Genomic DNA, 22,301 nt, shown 5'->3' with positions numbered 1-22,301 from the left:
TGGACCAAACATCAAAGTAATTAACGGCACTACGACTAATGTGGATTCTGCAAATCCCCCCGTTTGGTGAGAATTCATAGAAATTACTCTGGTGTCTTGCAATCTGCAGGCTTCTTCATCTTAAAGAAACACGGTGATGGGGTCAAGCTCTAAGTCAGCAGTTCTAAGCTCCTGTCTCTGTTACCAGCTTTGAAAGATTAATTGAATTGCTTTTTGCCTGAAATTATGATTCCTGTAACAGGAACTACTATATGTAAAGTTGATTACGTAAAATGAAACAGGCACTAGAAGAGTATTTTGCTACTACCAGAAGTTTGTTGAATACTACAAAGAAGGTAAATATTTTCTAAAGGCATAAGGAAAAATACTTCAGCCAGCAGGTGTGTAATAAGAAAACAAAAGTTGAATGAAATGCCAAGTGTAAATAGGTAATTTATACTTGATTTGAGTCTAGATTTACCGATTTCTAATACAGATTTTGAAAGTTCTTCTATGTAACTTCTCTAAGTCTTAGAGTATTTCTTGGGCATTAAGTTGGGAGTCTCTGAGTAGGATCTTGAAATGCTTTTGTAACACCTCAGATCACCAGTATCAAACCAGAAATACCCCATCTCTATCCTGTCAAGATCCAGGGGTTCTTTTTCGTGGTTCCACAGCAGCTGAAGCTTATTAATGTTGCATGTACATTGGGTTTTTCTTCAAGCTCCAAATGTTATATATATATAAAGACAATTTGAACTGAAGTAAGGGGTTACTATTTAGAAGAGGGCCAGAGGCTGTCAGGACACAAAGCAAGGGTGGGGATCTCAGCTGGTCACTGTCACTGGTGAAAGCTGACCATGTTGCATACTCATGTTCCTAACTCTTCCCAGGCATTTCTGCCTGAAACTTGAAGGCACAAAGGAACATTTTGAGTATCATCAGCCTAACTGCTGACTTTAATCATAGGTTAGGGTGGAAAGGACCTTAAAGTCATCTAGTTCCAACCCCCCTGCCATGGGAATGGGACTTAAAACACCCAAGTGCCTCACCACAGGCCAATGATTCTTCTGTCCTCTTGGGATGTGCTTCCCTGTCTTCATAGTGGAAGGTATGTGTGTTTGTTAAGGTGGTGCTGCTGCAAGAAGGCCCTGGGTATCAGAGCAGCCATAGTGTTGGGACCTGTTGTTGATGGGATCTTACCGCCACTTCCCATCCCAGCTCACTGTAATTCCTCCTGGTGAAGTGAGGCAGATCGAGTGTATCAGTACAAACTGCAGATGGGGAAAAGGCAGGGCTGGCAGTTTCCTTCCCACCCCTTTAAGTTAAATGGCTGCTTCTAAGTCAAATTTAGTTGCTTCTAGTCTGGTGGCAGGTACCTAGCATAGCTGTGCAGGAACCAAGAATACTTTGGATGTGTTGGGATTCCTGCTGCAGTCCAAGCAGTAGTGAAGGACGTGATGTGGACAGTAAATGAACCACCACTTTTGTGAAGCTGAAGAAGGTGAAAGCATCAAAACCACCTCTGTTCAAGTGCTCTCCACTGAAAATCTGCAAGTTTTTCAAAGCTTTCCTTCGAAATAAATGCTTTGTGTTAAGCTCTTGGAGGGTAGTTGTTTCTGTTACCTGTACCAATGGTATTAATTTGCACTGTAACAAGATGTTGGTTTTTGTTTTGGGAAGAAATTGTTACTGCAAGCAACACATCTTTCCCTTGACTAGACAAAATCCCTCAACCTGTCTTTCTGGAGCTTTATATTCACATCCTGATCTTGGAGGGCAAGCAACATGCATTTATCATGGGATTCTTTGGGATCTCCCTAGGAAATACAGTGTACAGGTGATGAAAAAGTGGTGTTATTTCTCTTAGTATCACTATCAGAAACGGGATCCTTTTTCTTAAGAATGTGTAAATATTAAAAAAAAACCACAACCCCAAACCATTAGAAAAGAGCCACATTTTTAATTTTTTCAGAGGAAAACAACCAAGTGAAAATACATCTTAATTCCATAAATAATGTTAGCAGCAAACCCTCCCATCATTCTAGGTGGTACAAGGTTTACAGCATGAGAAGTAATATATACTGTAAACACCATCTGAGCATCTGTAAGCCTCCTCCTTACTGAGTCTGTACAGTCTTTATGTCTTCACCTGCTGCCATGTTCTCGTGAACCAGAGCAAGAAGAGGCAGTAACTGTTCTCCGAAAGCCAAGGTCCGATTTTCTGTAGTGGGGTAATTGCTTTGTCTGCAAATGCTGATTTTGCTGATTTCATGGGCTTTTTTTTCCTTTAACCAAAGTTGTTTGTTTGAGGGTTTTTTTAAGAAGGAAACCTGAGCATTGCTAAGTCTTTGCTTTGTACCAAACCACATCTTTCAGTTAAAAAGTATTAAAAAGCAAAATACCTCACATGCCACCATTATTTTTTGTTCATTTCTCTCATTATCATGGCTTTGGCAGCTAAGGACAGTTGGCTTACAGGTCACTGCAATCACTCAACTACATTTCTTCTGGTTTGTGGCTCTTTACTCAAAGGGCTGTGCAAGGTGTGTCATGTATCCTGGCACTGGATGGATTAATCTGAGTGATTTGGAAAAGGAAGTATGCACAGTGTGTGTGAAAAAGTCTGCTTGCCTCACATTTCCTTCTTAGCAACTCTTGACTTGTATGTGCATGATCCATTCTCATTCAGTGTTCTGGCTACAGTTTAATAAGCGGTGGTAGTGTGGAGACAAAAACAGAAGGAAAAATCCTCATTCAACATACGCTGTTGACTGGGAAAACAAAGAAAAGGGTGTTTTTCCTTCTCAAGTTACAATATCCAAGGAAATTTCCCTCTCGCTTTTCTTCATTTGTGTCCAGAGAGGGCATCACCAGTTGAATAGACCCCATTGTTAATCCTACAGTCTTCAGTCCTCACAGAGTCTATTAATTCCTCCTCTGAATCGTCGTCCTCTTCCTCCTCTGGGGCTGACAGGCTAGATGCGGGACCTTTACATATTTTTAAGTGGCGAGTGAGGTGATATTTGGTTAAATAAGCCTTGGAGCATTTTTCACAGACATAGTCCCTCTTTCCTTCATGTGAATTGAGATGCTTCTTCAGGTGATTTGTCCTCAGAAACAGCTTGTAACACTTGGGGCACTTGATCTGCCGTTCTCTGTAAGACATGATAAAGTTAGTTACAGTCTGCTCCTGCTACAAGGCAGCTGTTCCTGTATTAAATAGTGGGGTGGGTGGTGACAGGAAGGGTGAAAGGGTCACTCTGACTCCTAAATCTTACTTTTAATGTACCTGAAGGAGGAGCAGACCAGAAATAACAGTGCTGCTAGTGTAAATACTGCTCAGTTTTCTCACACAGTACACACACAACCATCTTCCCTGAGGCAAAAGTCTGGCTTTTTAGGTTAACTGCTAGCTTGGGACCAATTGTTCTTTCCCAATGATGAACTGAAGAAGAAGGAATTCTACAAGGGGTTTGTTTCTTGAGTAAGACACAACTCTGGTTGAGCTCTTGCCCTGGGTTCAGCAGCAGCAGTCACTTTTTCTCCTTCTTAGTTAGCTGGTGCAGTGCTGTGGTTTTGACTTTCGGCCTGGCAATAATACTGCTAAAGCCGATGTTTTCAGTTGCTGGTCAGAATGTTTACCCTCACCAAGGACTTTGTGAGTCTCATGCTCTGCCAGGGAGGAGGGGAAGCCGGGAGGAAGCAGGGACAGGACACCTGACCCAAACTAGCCAAAGAGGTATTCCATACCACAGCACATCATGCCTGGGGATGTAACTAGGAGTTCCCCAGAAGGGCTGGATCTCTGCTGGGTGGGGAGAGTTATCAGTCGGCGGGTGATGAGGTGTTGTATTCTCTTCCCTTGTTATTTCCTTTATCATTATTGGTGGTAGCAGTAGTGATTTGTGTTATACCTTAGTTACTGGACTGTTCTTGTCTCAACCCGTGGGAGTTACATTCTTTTGATTCTCCTCCCCATCCCTCCAGGAGCGGGGGGAAGAAAGGGTGGGGGGGAAAGTAGACTGCGTGGTTCTAATTTATGGCCTGGGCTTAAACCACGACAGCTCCCATGTTTTGGCAGGGGAAGTAATGTTGCCATAGTGGAAAGGCTGGTCTCCGGCCTTCCTACCCTCCCACCCTGCATACGTGGGTGCAGGGGGGCAGGGAAAGAACAATGAAGCAAACAAAGCTGCTGAGTGCCTCGGTCTGTAAATGCCAAACAGAGGCTTACCAGATTGCAGCAGTCAAATTCTGAAGACGACTCTGCAAAACACCTCCCAGCAGTAGTGCTCTGGGCATAAGAACAAGCAGCCAAGCAAGACTGTCTGTCTGCCTCTTACTCATGCTAGCTGTGCTATCCTGTCTCCTAGGCAGCATGACAGAAGCAACAATCAATTCCAAGTGAGTACAACAAACAGATGCTGAAAACAAAGTAAGCGAAATGAATGGCTTTGGGTGAACAGCCGTTAAGGGAAGACCTTGTCTTGGGAGTAACGAAGCAGAATGGAGAAATCTCACAGCAAAAGATCTGGCCTGGCAGAAAGCTGAGGGGCAGGGGAAGACCTGTAGGTCTGGAGTAGGAGGAGCTGGGGGTAGAGATCTGCCCTGACCATGGACATCTGCCTGCAGGAGGAGGAGGAGATCGGGTGCATGTATGAGACCTGGGGGGAGTTAAAAGCTGGGAATGGCTGCACCCCACCCCAGGTGCAAACAGAGAGGAAGGCTTCACTAACCAGTTACTCAGGATAACACTGAGGAGTTTTACGATTTTGATTTATATGATCTATGATTGTGGTCATGTTCTCAGCAGAGAACTAAATATAAATCAGCTAACCCCCTCTCTCTCCAAAATGATGAACACTCCAAAATGCCATTTCACAGGACAAGGTGCATGCCTGGAATTTACTGTGTCATTAAAATACTGTGAAGACTAGAACAACTTCAGCCAGTAACAAGGAATTTGTCCATCTTGACTTCTCTGTCATTTCAGAGGATGAGCCTATACTCCATAGGCCAAACTATATGCAAACTTGAGATTCTCTCTCAGACTGTCCAGCTTCATTATATATTGCACTAGCCAGTCCAACGCATCCTGTGGGATCACTTACTGCGTGTGAGTGAGTACATGCTGCTTGAGGTCCTGCCTCCGCATGAACAGCTTTTCACAGTAATCGCACTTGAGGTTCTTCTCCCCGGTGTGGATGACCATGTGCGATTCCAGGTGAGCCTTCTGGGTGAATGACTTGTCACAGAGGGTACAGCGGTAATTCTTCTGCCCTAGGATTGCACAGGTACACCCACAAACTGAGTCAGTGTCCCAAGAAATACAGTAAGCAAACAAGCCTGACCACTTCCCAGAAATATATTTCACCCTGAAAAAAGGCAGTTTCATTGTGAACAGGACCTCTTTCTTCCTGCAGTTCCTTTAGACTCACCATACAGTGTAGATTTAGCTATGCAAAACCCAGACACAGAATCATGGTTTAGTTTGGAAGGGACTTTCAAACTCATTTAGTTCCAAGCCTCTGCCACAAGCAGGGACACCTTCCACTAGACCAGGTTGCTCCAAGCCCCATCCAACCTGGCCATGGGGCTGCCAGGGATGGGGCAGCCACAGCTTCTCTGAGCAACCTGTTCCCATTATCTGTCAGTGTCCAGTGCATCTGACTTCATCATTCCCAAAGCTTTTCATTCCACAGCCCATGCCCCCAAGCCAAAAGCCCCACTTGATGCTACTGTTTCAAACCACTGAGACCTTCATGTGATGCACAGTTATGCATCCTTATTGGTCCTTCTAAACACCGATTCCTCCAGTGCATGTGGTCAGCCAGCCTTTTCCATAAGACAGACTTTCTGATTCTTGTCTACACCACCTGTGCCTCCCTGAGGCATGTTCTGCATACCAAAACATCACCAGTAAGTTTGTAATTTTACCAGCAAAGAGACTGAGGCAAGCACTTAAAAAGACCAGGCTTATGCAAGATGAATTCTTGAGGAAAAACAATGGTAGCCTCCCTTTTAATAGTAGCCATGGTAGCCATCTAGTTACTGTACAGTAGTACATCCCTATCTCCACTGACTTCCCACTGGAACAGTATCTAATGCCTTACTGGAGTCCAACAACATTTGATGCGCTGCACTGCCTTTGTCTAGAAAAACAAGTTCTCTTATGTAACAAACACAGGTACAAAGCTCACTGGCTCTCTGGTAACTTCTATGTTATATCCCATTTTCCCACTTACCTGTAGTTCTTCCATTATTCTTTGCCAGAAATAGTTCAAAACCCCTGCAAGCCACTGAATTCAGACTGTTTGAATACCACTGGACTCTCTCTCCCACTGAGTATTGTGTGGTTGCACATTTGTACTTGATCAGTTTATTATAACTCCTCACTGCTGTGCCCACAGCTTCCTGTGCTTGACACAAGTGCACTGAACTCCCAGTTTTGTTTCCAGCTTTGTGATTTGCATTCTGTGATTCCCAATAGCTGTTCCAACCTCACTGAAAAAAGGAGGCAAAAAGTTCCACACTATTGCTAGCCTGTACTTGACCTTCACCTTCTCCCTATCCTCACACTGTGCTATATCCATGCTTTTTGTATTTCTTCTGTTCTTACACAGATGAAAAATCTTTCACTTTTTTTTTAAGCTCTTTTAATGCTCATTCACTGATCTGCTGGCAACTCTCCCTTTATCCCCAAAGGCTCTAGTGATACCCAAATGCCCACAAAAGTCAACAGCATGTTCCAACTTCAGTTTTAATGAGTGACTGACTGACCCTTATCCACATCAGTCTCACCCCACAGTCACCAATTTCAGTCTTGTGCCATTACCTTAAGATGAAAAACAATTCAGGTAGGAAAGAGAGGAAAGATCTCAGACTTTTTACCAAGGCCTATAATGACAGGACAAGGGGCAACGGTTTTAAACAAAGAAGAGAAATTTAGATTTGACATAAACAAGACTTTTTTTCAGTGAGGGTTATGAGACACTGGCACAGGTTGCCCAGAGAAGCTGTCGCTGCCCCATCCCTGGCAGTGTTCAAGGCCAGGCTGGACGGGGCTTGGAGCAACCTGGTCTAGTGGAAGGTGTCTGCCTATAACAGGAGAGTTGGACTAGATGATTTTTAAAGGTCTCTTCCAACCCAAAATATTCTATAATTTTGTGTTTCTTAGAGCTTAGATTTATGGGCACGAGCTATGCCCTGACAACTGGCCAAGGGAGCAGAGAGAACACATCCTGCCCCAGTGTTTTACTAGCAGAGGCATCTCTATTTAAAGTCCCCAGCCCTTACCTGTGTGTATCTTGAGGTGTGTCCTTAAGTTGCTAGGATCACTGAAAGCTTTGCTACAGAAATCACACTTGTGTGGCTTCATGCCCATGTGCCCCATGAAATGGACATGGAGCTTGGACGGGGAGATGAAAGCCTGGGGACACATGGAGCACTTCCACTTCCTTTCCTTGCCATGGCCTGCTCCATGGCTGCTGCTGTGCCCCTGACTGGGGAGGTGACTGTGAATATGGCTGTTCAAATGGGCCTTGAAGTCCGCATAGGAGGCGCATTCCTTTCCACAGTGGCAGATGTGCACGTCTGGATGCTCAGGTACACCTTTGGGCACAAAAGCATCACTGTTAATGAGGCACAGCAAGGCCTAACAGAGCGTGATCCATGTTAACACTTAACCTGTGGTAACAAAACCAGCTGCAGAGATTTTCAGCCCTGCTCCTCTCAGCTCTGATGCTTGCTTTTCTGCACTATTAGGTAGGCCATTTCTAATGTTCTGGGGGTCCAAACTTTGGAATGGTTTTGAGCACAGCTCCACCAAACCTAAATTATCATAAGCACAGATAGGGGAGGATGGGAAAATCTTCAGCTAGCAAAACTCCCTTAGCACCAGATGGATGAACAGAAGAAAAACAACCCTTTTTCTTTGAAACGGCAGTCTTTTACTCCTAATCAGTGGAATTAGATACTGAAATGTTTCTTTCAAATAATGGTACTCCTGTAGTCACAGAATATAAAAGGAAACTATGATGTCCATCACTAGGAACTGAGAAGGAACATAAGGTACTCCCAAGTCACGGTGCCCAGAAATGGCACAAAAAGGGAACTCAAGCCAAGTACTCCCTGCAAAGCCAACAAAGATGACTGCTTACTTACCCAGCTGTCGTGCATAGTCCCGACTGTAATAAAAGAGAAGCTCGTGTTCAGGTGGGATGTCCCGAGAGGTGCAGAAGTAAATCTTTCCGTCATGAGGATAAGCTACGAGATTCTGCTCTTCCCGGTTCCTGTGGCAATAATGAGTGTTATGAGAAAAAAAACCCTCCAGAAAAAATGACCTGCAGAGTCAAAAAAAAAAAGAAGGAAATTCCTACAAATAGGTACTAAGAGAACCTCAGTGCTTGTCAGGACATAAACCCCTTCATGTCTGTCACTTCTGTCCTTGCTTATTAAAGGAAAGTAAAAGAAAACTGGACCTTGAGAGCCAATCTGCTTCATTAAATGATGTATTTTTCACAGCACTGTGGCATCTTGCTGAGAAAATTATTAATACACACTGGAGTGGGTTGAGAGAGGAGAGTTTATGATCTCTTAAGGAACTACAAAAATATATATATAGAAAACATTAACCCCCTTAAGAAACAGATAACACATGAGGGAGAAATAAATATCACTGAAGTCTTAAAGCAAAATTATCTTCAAAAGTAACTCTTGAGAAGCATTTCCAAGATGTGGTAACTCATCTTCTGAAGCTCTTTTTTGCGCACATTTGTTCCCAGTACCTGAAACCAGCAAAGCTGTGCCCCACTGCAACAGGAGATCAAGCATTAAGTTCTTGACTCCTACATACAGGAGCAATGAAATGAATTGCAGGGAAAACCTCGTGTCACAGAGCAAGAGGAAAGCCTTCCCGTGGACTATGTATGGAGCAATGCTGGATAGTTCTCACTGCAGGCTCCAGGAAGACTGAAAAGGACAGCTCTTGTGAGCTGTAAGAGCCTGGAACTTGGCCAAAAGAACCCAGGAACACTTTGTTGATAAATTATTAAAATCAAAAATACAATCAATATCAATTTCACAGATGTATCCAAAAGGAATGGGACAGAGGGAAGGCAGTAAACAAGCTAATACACAGTAAGCCAGTATAAAAAGAAGCTGGTTTAAAGCTTTAGAACAAGAGAACAAAAGTTTGTGGACAGGTATGGGGCTGTTTTACTACAGCATGTGTACTGGCTCCCCTGTAACATTCTCCACTGGGTTCTCTGTTTCATTCTCCCCACTAGTCCAAGATGCCTATACAGATCCTGAAGGGAAGGTCCCGTGGTCTTGAGCTCATTACCCTTCCGGGCAGTCAGTACACCAGTGTACATTCTCCAGCACACCATCCTATGAGCCCACAGCTCAGACTCAAAGGTACTCAGCACAGTACAGGTGGTTCTCACCTGGCTTTGCGTACAAACATCATCCAGTTACATTCATTTTCATCAGTTGTAATGATGCAGAACTCCAGGACACCATTGTGGTAGATCTGCCAGGGAAAAACAAATGCAATCTTAGGACAAAACACAGCAAGAAAAGCAGTGAAAGCCAGTTTCTTTCTTTAAGAGAGGATATGTTTATCTAGAACAAGCCAAGAGGTCTCCATTGCCATTGCAAAGACCACAGCCCTGTTCTCACTTTCCCTTCCCACGGGAATCTTGATCTCTCTGCTACCCAGGAGGTTAGAAAAACTGTTTATCAGCATCCTTCCTACACACCACCTTTAGCTCCCAGCAGAAATGCATTTGGCTGCTTTTCTTACAAACGAAGTCTTGTGAGTAATAGTATTTGAGCAAACAGTACATGTTTTATTTATATAGATCAATTTTACTTTCTGAACATGAAATGGTGGGGGAAAGAAAAGCTTTAAAGCAGCTTTCCTAAAACAAATCATTCATCACCTGGGGGAACTTTCAATAAACAAGGATACAAAACAAACAAATGCTACCTAGTAATTCATACACAATCTCTACTGCAACTGCACACAAATACTGGAAACCACACACAGCCTTTTAAAAGAAAAGCTGTTTGTTGTCCTTCAGAATTGACTACCAGTGTATTACACAGTATACAACTCTGCTATGCTGATGCTAAGTATTAAACAATGAAACTGCATTAATTTTGATTCTTGACAAGGAAGATAATGTTAAATCTGATGTGTCATGTGGTGACTTTCACAAGATAAAGGCACGCCTGCAGGCTCTATGAGATGTAACATCTGCTGACCTTCCAGATGTGACAAGCTGCTTTGTCTGTCCAGTCTGCCACCTCCAGAGAATGGCTCTGCTGCCCGATCAAAGGTCCAAAACAAGTCCTTACAGGAATGGTTTCTCGCGTCCACACACCTATCAGTAGAAGACCAAAATCTGCAGAAATCAATTATTTAAACAACTAATCATGCATAACAAGGAGGTAGGAGGTTTATGAGATAATGCTCCAGGGGTAATATCTAGGCGTAAGATCATCAAAGCTTCTACTTCACATGTAAAACACACCTAAGGCAGAGACAAGAACCACCACCACCACATGACACTATTGGGAGCCGCTTTGTTCTAACTACAAATGTTTATTTTGTTTGTCAAAAGCAAGTAATTTACTTTTCAGTAAGCTATAAAACTAAGATCCTAGCCACTGGTACCAACTCAAGTTTTCATGGCACTTTCTGCAGAAGCAGAAAATACTAGTTTCAGTAACTACATTTCGCCTACCTAATCCCCAGGAATTTCCAGAATTGTTGCTGGACATTGTTAAGCAGCTTCTGCATTTCTCCCCAGAGGCAGCTGTATTTCTGTCATGGGCAGAGGGATTCCTGCGTGTATATTATTTATTATTAAACATTTATATATATATAGATCTACATGAATACACTGAATAGCTTTTAGGAATAAACTGGAAACTAGTGCAGCTTGAAAAGATGTAATCTGCTCTCAACAAGCAGCATCAATCACTAAGCAAGCCAATAATCACATTCTCCTCTAAGCTTCAGATCCTTAGGGTATTGCTCTGTACTCTTCGATTTCCAGGTGATAATGGTGTGAAATACAGTAACAAGGTCCACATCCAATGACAAGGTCACAGTCTACATGCCAAATGTAAATGAGGGGAGAAAAAGAAAACAAACAAACAAAAAAGAGGCACTTGTGATCAATACTACAATGAGAGCATCCAGAAGACCCCCAGGTAGCAATTCAGGCTTATGAACAAGCAGACAGAAATCTCCTCCATTATTTATAACTGATATCTTCCCCCAAACTGCAACTGCTGTAACATTTGCTCATCAAAACTGTGCCCAGCCTGCTTAGTGTGATAAAAATAAACACTGTACCTTGCTTGTGCTTGACCTTACGAAGTATTTCAGTAACACTCTGTGGTAGCACCCCTAGAGTCTAGCTGAAGTCCAAGCAGTAGCCAGAGGACAAGAAGCTCTTGCACAATGTAAGTAAGGGTGATTAGAGAAGAGGGAACCACCTCTCTATTGCAGTATTTCTTTCCTACATTAAAATCCCTGCGGTTTTGGATTTCAGGCAGTGAGTGTATTTTAAACTGCTGCATAGAAATACAGAGTAATGTGATTCTTACCCGCTTCAGCTCCCATGATGGACTGCCGTAGGATGAGCTGCTTAGGGAGAGAAAGCCTGGCTCGGCTCTCTATTGGGGTGTCAGGGACAAAGGTGACGGGCCCATGATCTGGGCAGTCTGATGGATATGCCTTGTCACACAGTGTGCACCCTGCAGAGAGGGGAAGGGACAACAGGGATTAAAAAGATACAACAACCCCCACAGTGCAGTCAGGTTCCTCCCATTCAGCTCATCGGAATCTTCAGCTGCACTCCTGCCAAAGGCTGCTTCCATTTGGTTTAACTTGTCAGCTCTACTAGTGTAAAACCAGTAAACCAGGACAAACTAGCTTTTACTCAGAAGAATACAAAACATACTATTACTGACGGGCACTGACATACGTGTCACTCATGTCACCATTCCTATCCAATTCAGATCAAATGTGAGGATCTCCACTGACTTTCCCAATGGCAGATTAATCACCTCTATTCTCAGTTACCCCTACCTGGGGCAATCTAGCAATGGGACAGAGTCCAAACTTCATAAAAACTACGGCAAAGCGGATGGTAGTCTCCCAAGAGTTGGCAGTAATGCTGCTGATGAAAGAGCCACTTTCTGATCACAAGTGAAATGACCTTTATTGGCAAAAGAATCCAAGCCGAACACTTTCTATCTGGTTGTGGTTTTGGAATTTACCAGGAAAACACAAGTTTTCTTGCATGTAGAACCTCAAGGATATTCATGCAAAGGGACAGTAAAGTCTTACTCCTAAATTTTGTCTAATTTGAATGTACAAATCCTCTTCATTTAAATTCAGACAAAGTGCAAATCTTCATGGCAGAAAAAACTGATCTCAGTGCTGCTTTTGAAGGACTCACTGCACTAAACTCATACAGTATATACCTCTGAGGGATGCCACTGAATAGAACAAAAATAAAAGTCCAAGAAACATCACTTTCCCAATCTATCACTCAGCAATAAGTACTGCTGAAAAATAAACCTCTGAAAGTCTTCTAATAAATCTAATAAATTCAGGAAAAAGCACAGCATAAAATGCTCTCATCTATAAAAACTATGCCATTTTAATTCTCTATGAATGGAGCAACCCACACCTATTCAGCAAACACCCTCCTGATAAATCATTTTTCTTCTGAGGAAAGATGCTCAGCTAATTAAGCAAGATCTCCACAAAGACCTTCTTTGGCCTCTTGATCGTCCAACTTCAGTATAAAAGACCTATCACAGAAGTAGCCTTCAGCGAGCAGAAACAGCCGCTCCATTATTATTTGTTCAAAGAGCTTTTTGGGACAATCCCTTCATACATCAGAGTACCAGAGTCTGTCCCCATACAATGCAGTTTGAGCAACTACACAGTTAGAGATAGGAAAGTACTCAGAAAATTATTAGGTAGGGCTTACACAAGCATTGCTTCATGTGCATAGATGACATGTAGCATTACAGCAACAACAGCCAGACCTAACTAATGAGAAACACTACTTGGACCCATTGTTTTTAAGCACTGCCTAGCACACACCACCTACAGCTCTGTGGAGAGGTCTAGCCCCAGGGACAGGCAATAAGGCAGTAAAGCAAGTCCCAGGCATCTGACCCCTCCTGACAGAAAGATTTAAGGATTCATATATTTTTAAGAAGTTGAAAAAGAAAAAATCCTACATTTTACAGGAAGCAAAACACACCATTTCCTTTCCATGTCTGCCCTTGCCAAATAGTAAATAAAAATAAATTAAAAAAAAAAATAAAATCAGTGATTACTTCTCTGATTTGGGTACGCACAACTCTAAGCAAAGATCAAAGAAAAAGCTACTTAAAAGTTTCAGAAACATTTAGGACTGCAGCAAAGGCACACTGTTTCCTTCCTGCTTGGGAACAGTGTAAAATGTTTTCTGAAAAGGGCCATGACTCCTGCCTTCTTAATAAAGAAAAGCCACCAAAAGGCTCTAAAACAACTCCTCCCCCTCCTTGTTGTCACTTGTCTGGACACAAATTCATGTTTTATTCAGGAGAAGTTTAAAACCAACAACAAAAAGTTAAAATTTAAACCTTTCCAAGTCAAAGACCTATTTTGAAAACCACATGAAAGCAGCAGACATGCAACAGCTGCTATTACATCCTTCCAATGGGGACCATCATCTGGGAAACAGGACTGTTCTAAGCATAGTGACAACAGGCTGGCACATCAAATCTCACTTAGGTAAAAAAGAGAAGTGATTTCATCATGAGCATGTTGGATATCATAGTATCTTGACCATTATTTGTTCAACATGCAACAGATGTATGTAAGAATTTTGGAGGGCATCAACTGTAAAACTCTTTCTCTAGGAATCCCACAGAATACAAGTTTTAATTCAAATTCACTTTGCGCTAAACTGCACTTCACCCATTGCTAACCAAGGCACTATTTCTTTCCATTCCGTAAAAAATGTTCTGCAAGCAAAGTTTGTCACAAGGCTCAGCGTTCAGCAATGCCACCACAACTAACAAAACTGAATATAAAAGCTGGCCTTATGCAGTCTCTTCTCTAAAGTGACAAGCAATAGGACAAGAGGTAATGACCTCAAGCTGGGCCAGGGGAGGTTCAGACTGGATACTAGGACACATTTCTTCACCAAGAGAGTCATCAAGCATTGGAACACGCTGCCCAGGGCAGTAGCAGAATCACTGTTCCTGGGAAGTGTTCAAAAACGGTGTAGATGAGGCCCTCAGTGACATGGTTTAGTGGTGGCCTTGGCAGTGCTGGGGTAAAGGTTGGACTTGATGATCTTAAAGGTCTTTTCCAACCTAGCTGATTCTATGATTCAGTGGCAGGAAGCCAGACACGCCATGGGTGGAAGTACAAATCTCTGTTCCACCAAATGAGAACTCTGCAGTTCTCCAACACCACTCTTTGAATGATGTCAGGACTGAGCGAGTGTAATGTCCAGTGTTCCTCTCTTCTTAAGAGATCAACTAACCTCTGGACTGAAGTCTTTTCATAAGAATAACTAGAAATATTAAACTTCCCTCCCTCTCTGCAATTTTTCCCAGCAGGTCCTGTTGACAACATCATTTTCATGATGATTGTTCATAGTTTAATAATAACATCATACTCAACAACTATACCAACTTGATGAAATGTGTGGCTTTGGTGGCTTTTACTACGTTTTTTCAATGGAGCAAGAAGAGTCACTTGTGATGTGACTTTGAAAAACAAAAGTCTTATTGCAAAGGGTAATATCAGCATACCACAAAAGGCTAGAGGCTCATAAAAACCTCAGCTTCCAACCTCAAGGCAATATGGGTGATGTATACAGAAAGAATGACACTAAAACATCCTATTATGTCCACTTCCAAATACTGTCATCTCAGCATGGTTAATCTGCCACTGCAGATGTTCCAAGTTTTGGGGACTTGCTAAATAATTAAATTTCTCCAACCAGAACAACTCCAACTCAAAAACCAGACTAGCAACAAGAGTCATGTCATCCCACCAGACAACAGCTACATAACAAACCCCACCCCAAGAAAGCAGCAAATGCCCACTCACATATGGTAAACAAGGTTGCCATGTTCTCCTTGTTCGAATTGGAGTCTTCCATTTGCAGAGAGGATGGTACGAAGGCAAGATTGTCTGCAGACACATCCACGTGACTTGGGCCCATGGCTACTTCCTGATTCATGGAAGAGACCGCCACCGGCTCAAGGCTGAGGCCCACTTCGTGCAAGGCTACTGAGTCCAGAGAAGCTAGGTTGTGTGAGGTAGAGAGCGCCACACTCACAGAGTTGGTGCTCATGGCCACAGTATGAATGGAGTCATTTAGTGTGCTGTCCGGTATTCCTGCCACCCGCCCAGCCATGTGATCGGGCTCCATGACAACAGGGAGTTCCAAAGTGCTACCGTGAATGGGAATGACACCGCCATGTCCCACAGGGTCCGACGTCAAGTTACTCCCCACCGTGTCTACGGTTAAAGGTTCGTGGCTTCGGGAGCCGTTTGGGATCTGTGAATGGTCCCCAGCTACGTCATCCATGGTAAGTTCCTCTGCCATCCCATCTGTAGAGATGGGGCTAGTGACCCTCGATACGCTCTCCATAGTGATTGTAGTATCCAGAGCTACCTCATGGCTGTCACTAGGGTGCAGATTTTGAGCACCATGGGTGTTCACTGTGCGGGAGTCCATGGAGACAATCCCTGGTTCCAGTCCCACAGTTCCACTGGGCTGGTAGGGATCTAGGGCTGAGGGATTGCTGGGGACTGACAGCGCTGGATTGCTATCCACATTTATAGTGTTGGGATGGATGTACTGAGGCGGAGGTCTGTCAGCCAAGTAAGATAAAATACCTGACAGAATGAGAGGGGGAAAGAGAAGAGAGTGAGATAACATCGGTTTTCAAATCTTGAACAAAAATATCCCACCATCACAGCATACTATTTTAAGAACTAGCTCCTTTAAGACATGTTCTTTACATTGTGCCCAATTAAAAACCACTAATTCTAAAACATGGCTCACAAACATATGCCAACCCAACACTCTTCTCAAAGTATCATTTGAAACAAATACAGAGCTTCCATGCAACACGGCAAGTCTCTAGTTATTTGTCAAACCCTGAAAAGCCAAGCTTCTGGCAGCATTTAACCCAGGCTTTTCAGTACAAAGACTGAATTAGAAAGAAGTTGTTCACTTTTTAGGCATAATTTTTCATTCTTAAGAAAGAGCTCACGAAGGATGAAGGACTGCTACAGGAATCTAGTATTTGATAATCTCTGGTTCATCTTTGCTAGAAATAGAAAACAGTTCTCCATGATGCATCCTTTTTTGCTTAGGTACTTAACAATAACTATTTCCTTCCTCTAAGACTAAAGTGACACAACTGTCCACCTCAGAGATTGTTAATTGCCATTCTGAAGGACCAAGATAAGGTCTCTCAAAGGTATTGTGAGTCATCTGCTCTATTTCCATATGTGAAAAGTATGCTATTTCTTCTGAAACAATAGACCAGTTAAATTTAAATCAGAAACCCTGACATCTTTTCTCAACATCAACCAACCTTAGAACCTAAGATACAAAGAAACACTAAGCTGTATTTACATGCTATCAATTTATCTTGTTGGATAAAGCTGAAAAAAAAACCAACTTTGGAAGAAATACATCAGCACATTCAAGTAAACAGCAGTGGCAGAGATGATTTTGCAGATTCTGCAAGATCTGAGTCAGCACATTTCTTTTTGGCCTTGAACCCTAGCAGCTATTTGTTATGTAAAAGTTTTCCATTCAAACACGTCCCTTATTACAAGGATGCAAGCAAGCATGGATACTCCTTCTACAGCATCATCCCATTAAAGGTGGCTAAGCCAAGAAATGGACAGTTTCATTTAACCAGCTGCATGAAGTATTTCTGCCTGCAATGCTGCCTTGTGGCTTGAACAACAGGATCTTTGACAGCAGTAAGATGACTGGCAGAAAAGCCCAAAACACATTTCTGCATAATTTATTCCAGCTCAGAAGAATGGCAAATACCTTTGGTCCCTAAATGCACTCTCACCTCTTCTACGCTTTGCCCACGAAATGGGCAGGCGTGTAATGCAGTAGTAAAGGTTACCCCTAAGCAGCTGCTCAGTTCAGCCACTAGTTAACACTAGTTGGATGAGATCTGGGCTGCTATATTTCTTTTCCTAACCTAGGCTGAACTAACAACACCCACTGGGTGACCTTGAAGAGGTTTATCTACTCCCTTCCACCGTGTCAATCTTAGCCACAAAACAAAATAAGGACTACATTTAAAGCTCAGATTTGTGTCTTCACAGAAATAAAATTCTACATTTATACTCTAAAGCACATGTGAGACAGGACTCCAGATAGAAATCAGTGTGTTAGGCCTTTGAAAATCAACCTTGACCAAAAATAAAGAGAACTATGTCATAGGCTAAATGGGAGGGAAAACGCTCTAACTCCTCAGCTGATGGCTTGCTCTTTTTGACCTCTGAACTACTGCAACCTACTATTATGCACAGATTAAGTATGGCTTCAGACTACAGGAGAAAAAAAAAAAAAGAAAAAGAAACAGCTTTCAAACTACAAGCCATCTGTGGTACAAAACAGGCACGCTTTGGTTTTTGTTAATCTTCAAAACAAAGCAGCAGGAGGAGTGATAAGAGGTCAGGTTTAAGTAGACTGCCTACAATTCATACACATGTATAGCAACAGAGGTGTGTAAATGACACAACAGACTCCAGACAAACTCAGGGAATTTACAGCTCTGCAAAATAATCAGTCTCACCTGCTTCAGGACAGAAACAGGTAGCTTTCAATTAAATTTATATTGCTCTTCCCACCCATCAGCATCACACTACTTACCAGGTAGAATGTGTCTGAAATAGCTGCTCTCCAGGTGAGGGTATGGTGGTGGAGGTAGGGTGTAGTTTCTCTCTGGTATACCACACATCACTCCTCGATCCCCAATACCCATTGGGAGCATCAGAGACAGAGCAGAGGGCAAGGAACTCAAGGAGGGGCCCAAGTTTGGAATTGCAACAGGCAAGCCTGCAAAAGAAAATGCCCATTTATATTCAGTGGAAGTACTTGAATTTATGAACACACAAGCTAACAAAATGGTTACTAATTCCTCAGGAGCTCCCTATGGATGTACAGTATGGTACTGTCAAAGTAAGGTGGCAAGCTTCAAAGAAAGGATCACAGTTATCACAACACCGAGGGGCATGCCTCATGTTGTGCCTGAATGTAGCTAGATCTTTTTTTGATACGTTATGTAGGGCCTGCTTCTACTTCATAGCTGTAATGGACTTTTGTCTCTGTAGCCCCCTGAAGAAAAGAGCTAGGAAAGCAGTTCTGCTTTACAGTGAAAAAAATCATTATTTTCACCTGACTGAAAACAGATCTAGATGGGGGCAGTCTATATTTCAAAGGATTATACTACTACCCACATAGAGTGCAAACCACCCCATTAGAACAAAATGAAACTCCTATTAAGGCATAAGTCATATAATATCATCATATTAAGGCACATCCCTTTTGCTTTGCCCACCAATGTTTTATGGTCTACCCTTTTCCATATCACCTCATTTCCTGCCATAAAGGCATGACTTGCTATCAGAGCAGGCATTGCTACCTAGTTATGAACACTTGTGTGACAGTCAAACACTGAGCATGAGCTGCAATATCCTCTGTGGGAGCTTTCCCCATTACCTGGTGCTGGTATGGTGTTGTGAGTGGGTGACGCTGCCAACCCCAAGTGACTCCCCGAGACCGGCAGGGCATTGCTCACAGAGGATGAGGTCAGCTGGTCCATCCCTACAGTACTCAAGTTCATTTCGTTCATTCTGAGGGCAGGGAACAGAGAGGGGAGGGGAAAAAGAGAAAGAGAAGCAAGAGCATTCCTGGTTACTGACTGTACTGTGCTGAGGAAGGGCTGAGTAAACAAACTAAAAATCAGATACTGACAAGTTAAAAACTCTGCCTTAGAAAGCTAAGCATAAAGTACATCAGCCACACACACTGTGATCACATCATAATCAATACATATTGATCGTATCAGATAGCAATAACCAGGATTGAAAAGCCAGTTCAAGAAGACAGATCAGATCAGACCATAACTTTTTCCTTGACATCCAGAAAGTCTCACTCCTAGTAGTCAAAGCTACTGTGACTGAAGTATTGTGAACACAGATCTATTTGCAAGCTAAACATCACAATTACTTGGACAAAGGCATCTGATTTATATTTCATGACTTCTGGACACCACATTCATGCTCAAAAAACAAACCTTAGGGGAAAGGAGGGGGAAAGATCACTTAACATATGTAATAGACACAAAACCTCTAATTTGAACCATCAGTTCAAACCAGGCCAGTAGTGACAAGAGTCACCACTGCAGAGTTTTAACAGGCTGCCTCAGTCTGGTTCTGCAGACATATCGCATGCTCCTACCACATCAAAAATTGGCACCATGGATGACACTGTATTTCAGAGCGACCAACCAGTCATTCTTGAGTGCCTGCAACCTCTTAAGCTACTCAAGTGGGCATACACCACATGCATGGCTCTAATGATGCAGAAAATTCCAGGCTGCCCAATAGCCCAAATCCCCAGCCTTGGCAGAAACCACGCCGGCTCAGGGCACATCTGTCCCCTGGGGTGTCAAGCTGCACATGCGGCCTGAACCAGTTCATGAGGATGAGGACACTGAGGAGACACGGTCACCTCTCACCTGTCAAAGCTCAGCAAGCTCTGCCTGGCCTTAGCTCTGCTCACCCATACGCTCCTGCCCACACACCAGCTCTCATCAGCATTTCCTTGTGGCAGAAAGGCTGGCTGCCCCCACTGCGGTCACAACCCCAGCAGCAAAACCCCACACTGACTGAGCCGGCTCTCACATGCCCCTTGCAAGCAGCAGGCCCAAACTATGCAGTACCGACAGAGAGGTGGAACTTGGGTTGCCACTCGGGCAAGGAAAGGTACCGCTCACCCTGAGAAACAGCCAAATACACCAAACTCACACAAGTTAACCCAAAGGTCTGAGATGCACAAACGGAGTCACCGACTTTCACGTCGCTTCTGCCCAGTTTTCGCATCGCAAAGCCGGCCCTTGTCAACCGCCCCACTCTATCCAGGACAGCTTTACAAGGACGTCGCCGAGGGGTCCGGCTATCCCGTGGGGCAGGCACATACGCCCACCCCTGGCCCAAACGGCTGCTGAGGGTGGTGATACCCGCGGGAAAGACCCGGGACCAAGCCTCGGGGCCTGCGGGAGGGCTGAACGCTTTACGGATCCCCTTCCCTCCTAGCCCCTCGGCCGGGGTGCGCGCTGCTGCCGCAAGGCCCGAGGTGCCCGGTACCCGCCCGGCCCACCTCCCCCGGCTCCCCAGCGGACGCTCACCTGGGGTGCATGGGGCCCGGCACCTCTCCCGGCGGCGGAGCAGCCGCAGCCGCATCAGGGCACTCAGCCCCGGCCCGCCGCCACCCCTCGGGCAGGCGCCTGCCCCCGGCCCGGCCGCAACCACCGCCACCGCCGTCGCCGCCTCAGGGGCGGGGCCCCGAGTGGCGCGGGCCCGGCTGCCGGTGAGGGGGGAGCGTGGCGGAGGCGGCGGGAGAGGGAGGCGGTGATGGCGGAGGCAGCGGGAGGGGGACGGTGGCAGCTTCCGCCGCCGAGCGCCACATCCAGGAAACGGCGCCACCGCCCCGGAGTTCGGGTGCTTTCGCGGGCCGCCGCCGCCGCCGGCGGGGCTCGGTCACGGGTGCGGAAAGGGTGCCTGCGGGGCCCGCCCGGCTCCGTGTCATCCCTGACAGCCACCGGCTCACCGCTGCCCATGCCGACTCCCTGGCAGCCGCCGCAGGGCTCGGCACCAGCCACAGTGCTGGAGGCCGGGCCGGCCTGCCTTCGGTGTACCTCAGCAGCACTTCGGCCCCTTCCACCGCCTTATCTCCAGATTGTTCCCAGCCCTGGGGCGGGAGCCACCCAGGTACACGGTAGTTCTCCCTTTCCGGAGGAGCAGCTCGGTTGGCACTGCCCAAGGAATAAAGCGTTATCCTCGGCCTGCTCGGCTGACCAAAACCCCTTGCCCTTGCTGCACGCACTACCTCTTTCAGAAGGGTGCGATGCTAACTTGTTTTCCACACAATAGTCGCAGCTGTCTCACTGCTTTCTCATTACGCCCTCATGTCTGCTGTCATTAGAGGGTTGTGGTTCATATCCTCTGGTACCATAAGCCTGTACGTCCCCAGCTGCCTTCTGCACATCAACCATTGTTCAATTATCTAGGATTTATGGTTGGTACAATTCCTGCTAAGGCTACATTGCAAAGGGATGTCTTGATATGTGCAAGTGGTTTTGTAGCTCACTTTCTCACCTGTGACACAAGGATATTCATCACATACACTGCCCAAATCAATCTACAAGTTCCCTAAGTGCCAGGGTGGACAGCTGTTTCCACCATAATGTGGTTCTGTATTTTGATCGTGCCTGACACTTACGATGCCTTATTAAATGAGACATCTCTTGATAGGATGTCAGCACAGGAGGAAACTTTAGTTATTTTTCTGCCCGCTACCTTTTGATCTAAAGAACTTAAATGTAAGATCTGGAAGGGTCATTCCAGTTCAGTACAAACCCATTGGTTCTTCTAAGGGTGGAAATATGCTCTCCTCATTTGGCTTTAGCTGTCAGGAAGTAAGACACCTTGTATACGCTAGGTCTTCAGGCTGTTTCAGTAGGTGAAGGAGAGAAATAGGCTTCTGCTTAGAGTGCTTCATCCCACCCTGAGCTAGATGTCTTAGATGGGTGAGAAGAATCTGGAGCTACTTCTCTGTGGCTATGGCCTGTAACTGGGACTGGCATATTTAGTTTAGCCTATCACTTATAGAGAACTACGTTTAGGCAAAGTAAATACAGGTCCCTGCCATTCATGACCAAAACAATGACCTTATTTAGTTTACCACATACCCTGTAACATCTCCTCCACTAAGCCAGGTAATCCTTCCTCTAACCATGACTGAGTGTATCTGACTTGGCTCACAAACATATTTCATCAAGTCAGGAAAGAACTCATCAAGTCCTCAGGTTTTTAGGGACTGCTAAGTTTGTGATGGGAGGGTTAATCCGTGCTTCATTTTTATGTGTCTAGTACCACATATTCACATGGTTGGTGCTAATGCTTCATATCTTAGAAACTCCAGCAAATGATTACAAGCCTAAAAATCTCTCTCTTC

At 44.5% G+C, this 22,301-nt stretch overlaps 1 protein-coding gene across 1 annotated transcript; it reads right to left on the bottom strand.

The window, feature by feature from the left end:
- Positions 1-2,827: 2,827 nt before the first annotated feature.
- PRDM4 (PR/SET domain 4) lies at positions 2,828-20,510 on the bottom strand (the record flags this gene model as incomplete). The annotated part of the gene is made up of 11 exons (XM_080636637.1): positions 20,473-20,510; positions 18,783-18,916; positions 17,934-18,119; positions 15,125-15,919; positions 11,602-11,751; positions 10,249-10,367; positions 9,426-9,511; positions 8,143-8,270; positions 7,276-7,590; positions 5,091-5,259; positions 2,828-3,137 (listed from the first exon to the last, which is right to left on the bottom strand). The coding sequence occupies exons 1-11, from the start codon at positions 20,481-20,483 to the stop codon at positions 2,828-2,830; spliced, it is 2,403 nt and encodes an 800-aa protein (XP_080492763.1). The 5' UTR covers positions 20,484-20,510.
- Between the last annotated feature and the right edge of the window lie 1,791 nt (positions 20,511-22,301).

Source organism: Psittacula echo, assembly GCF_963264785.1.
Source record: "Psittacula echo genome assembly, chromosome: 1".
Taxonomy (NCBI): Eukaryota; Metazoa; Chordata; class Aves; order Psittaciformes; family Psittacidae; genus Psittacula; species Psittacula echo.
The sequence above is the reverse complement of the archived record's forward strand: the minus strand, read 5'-3'. Positions and strand labels throughout refer to the sequence as shown.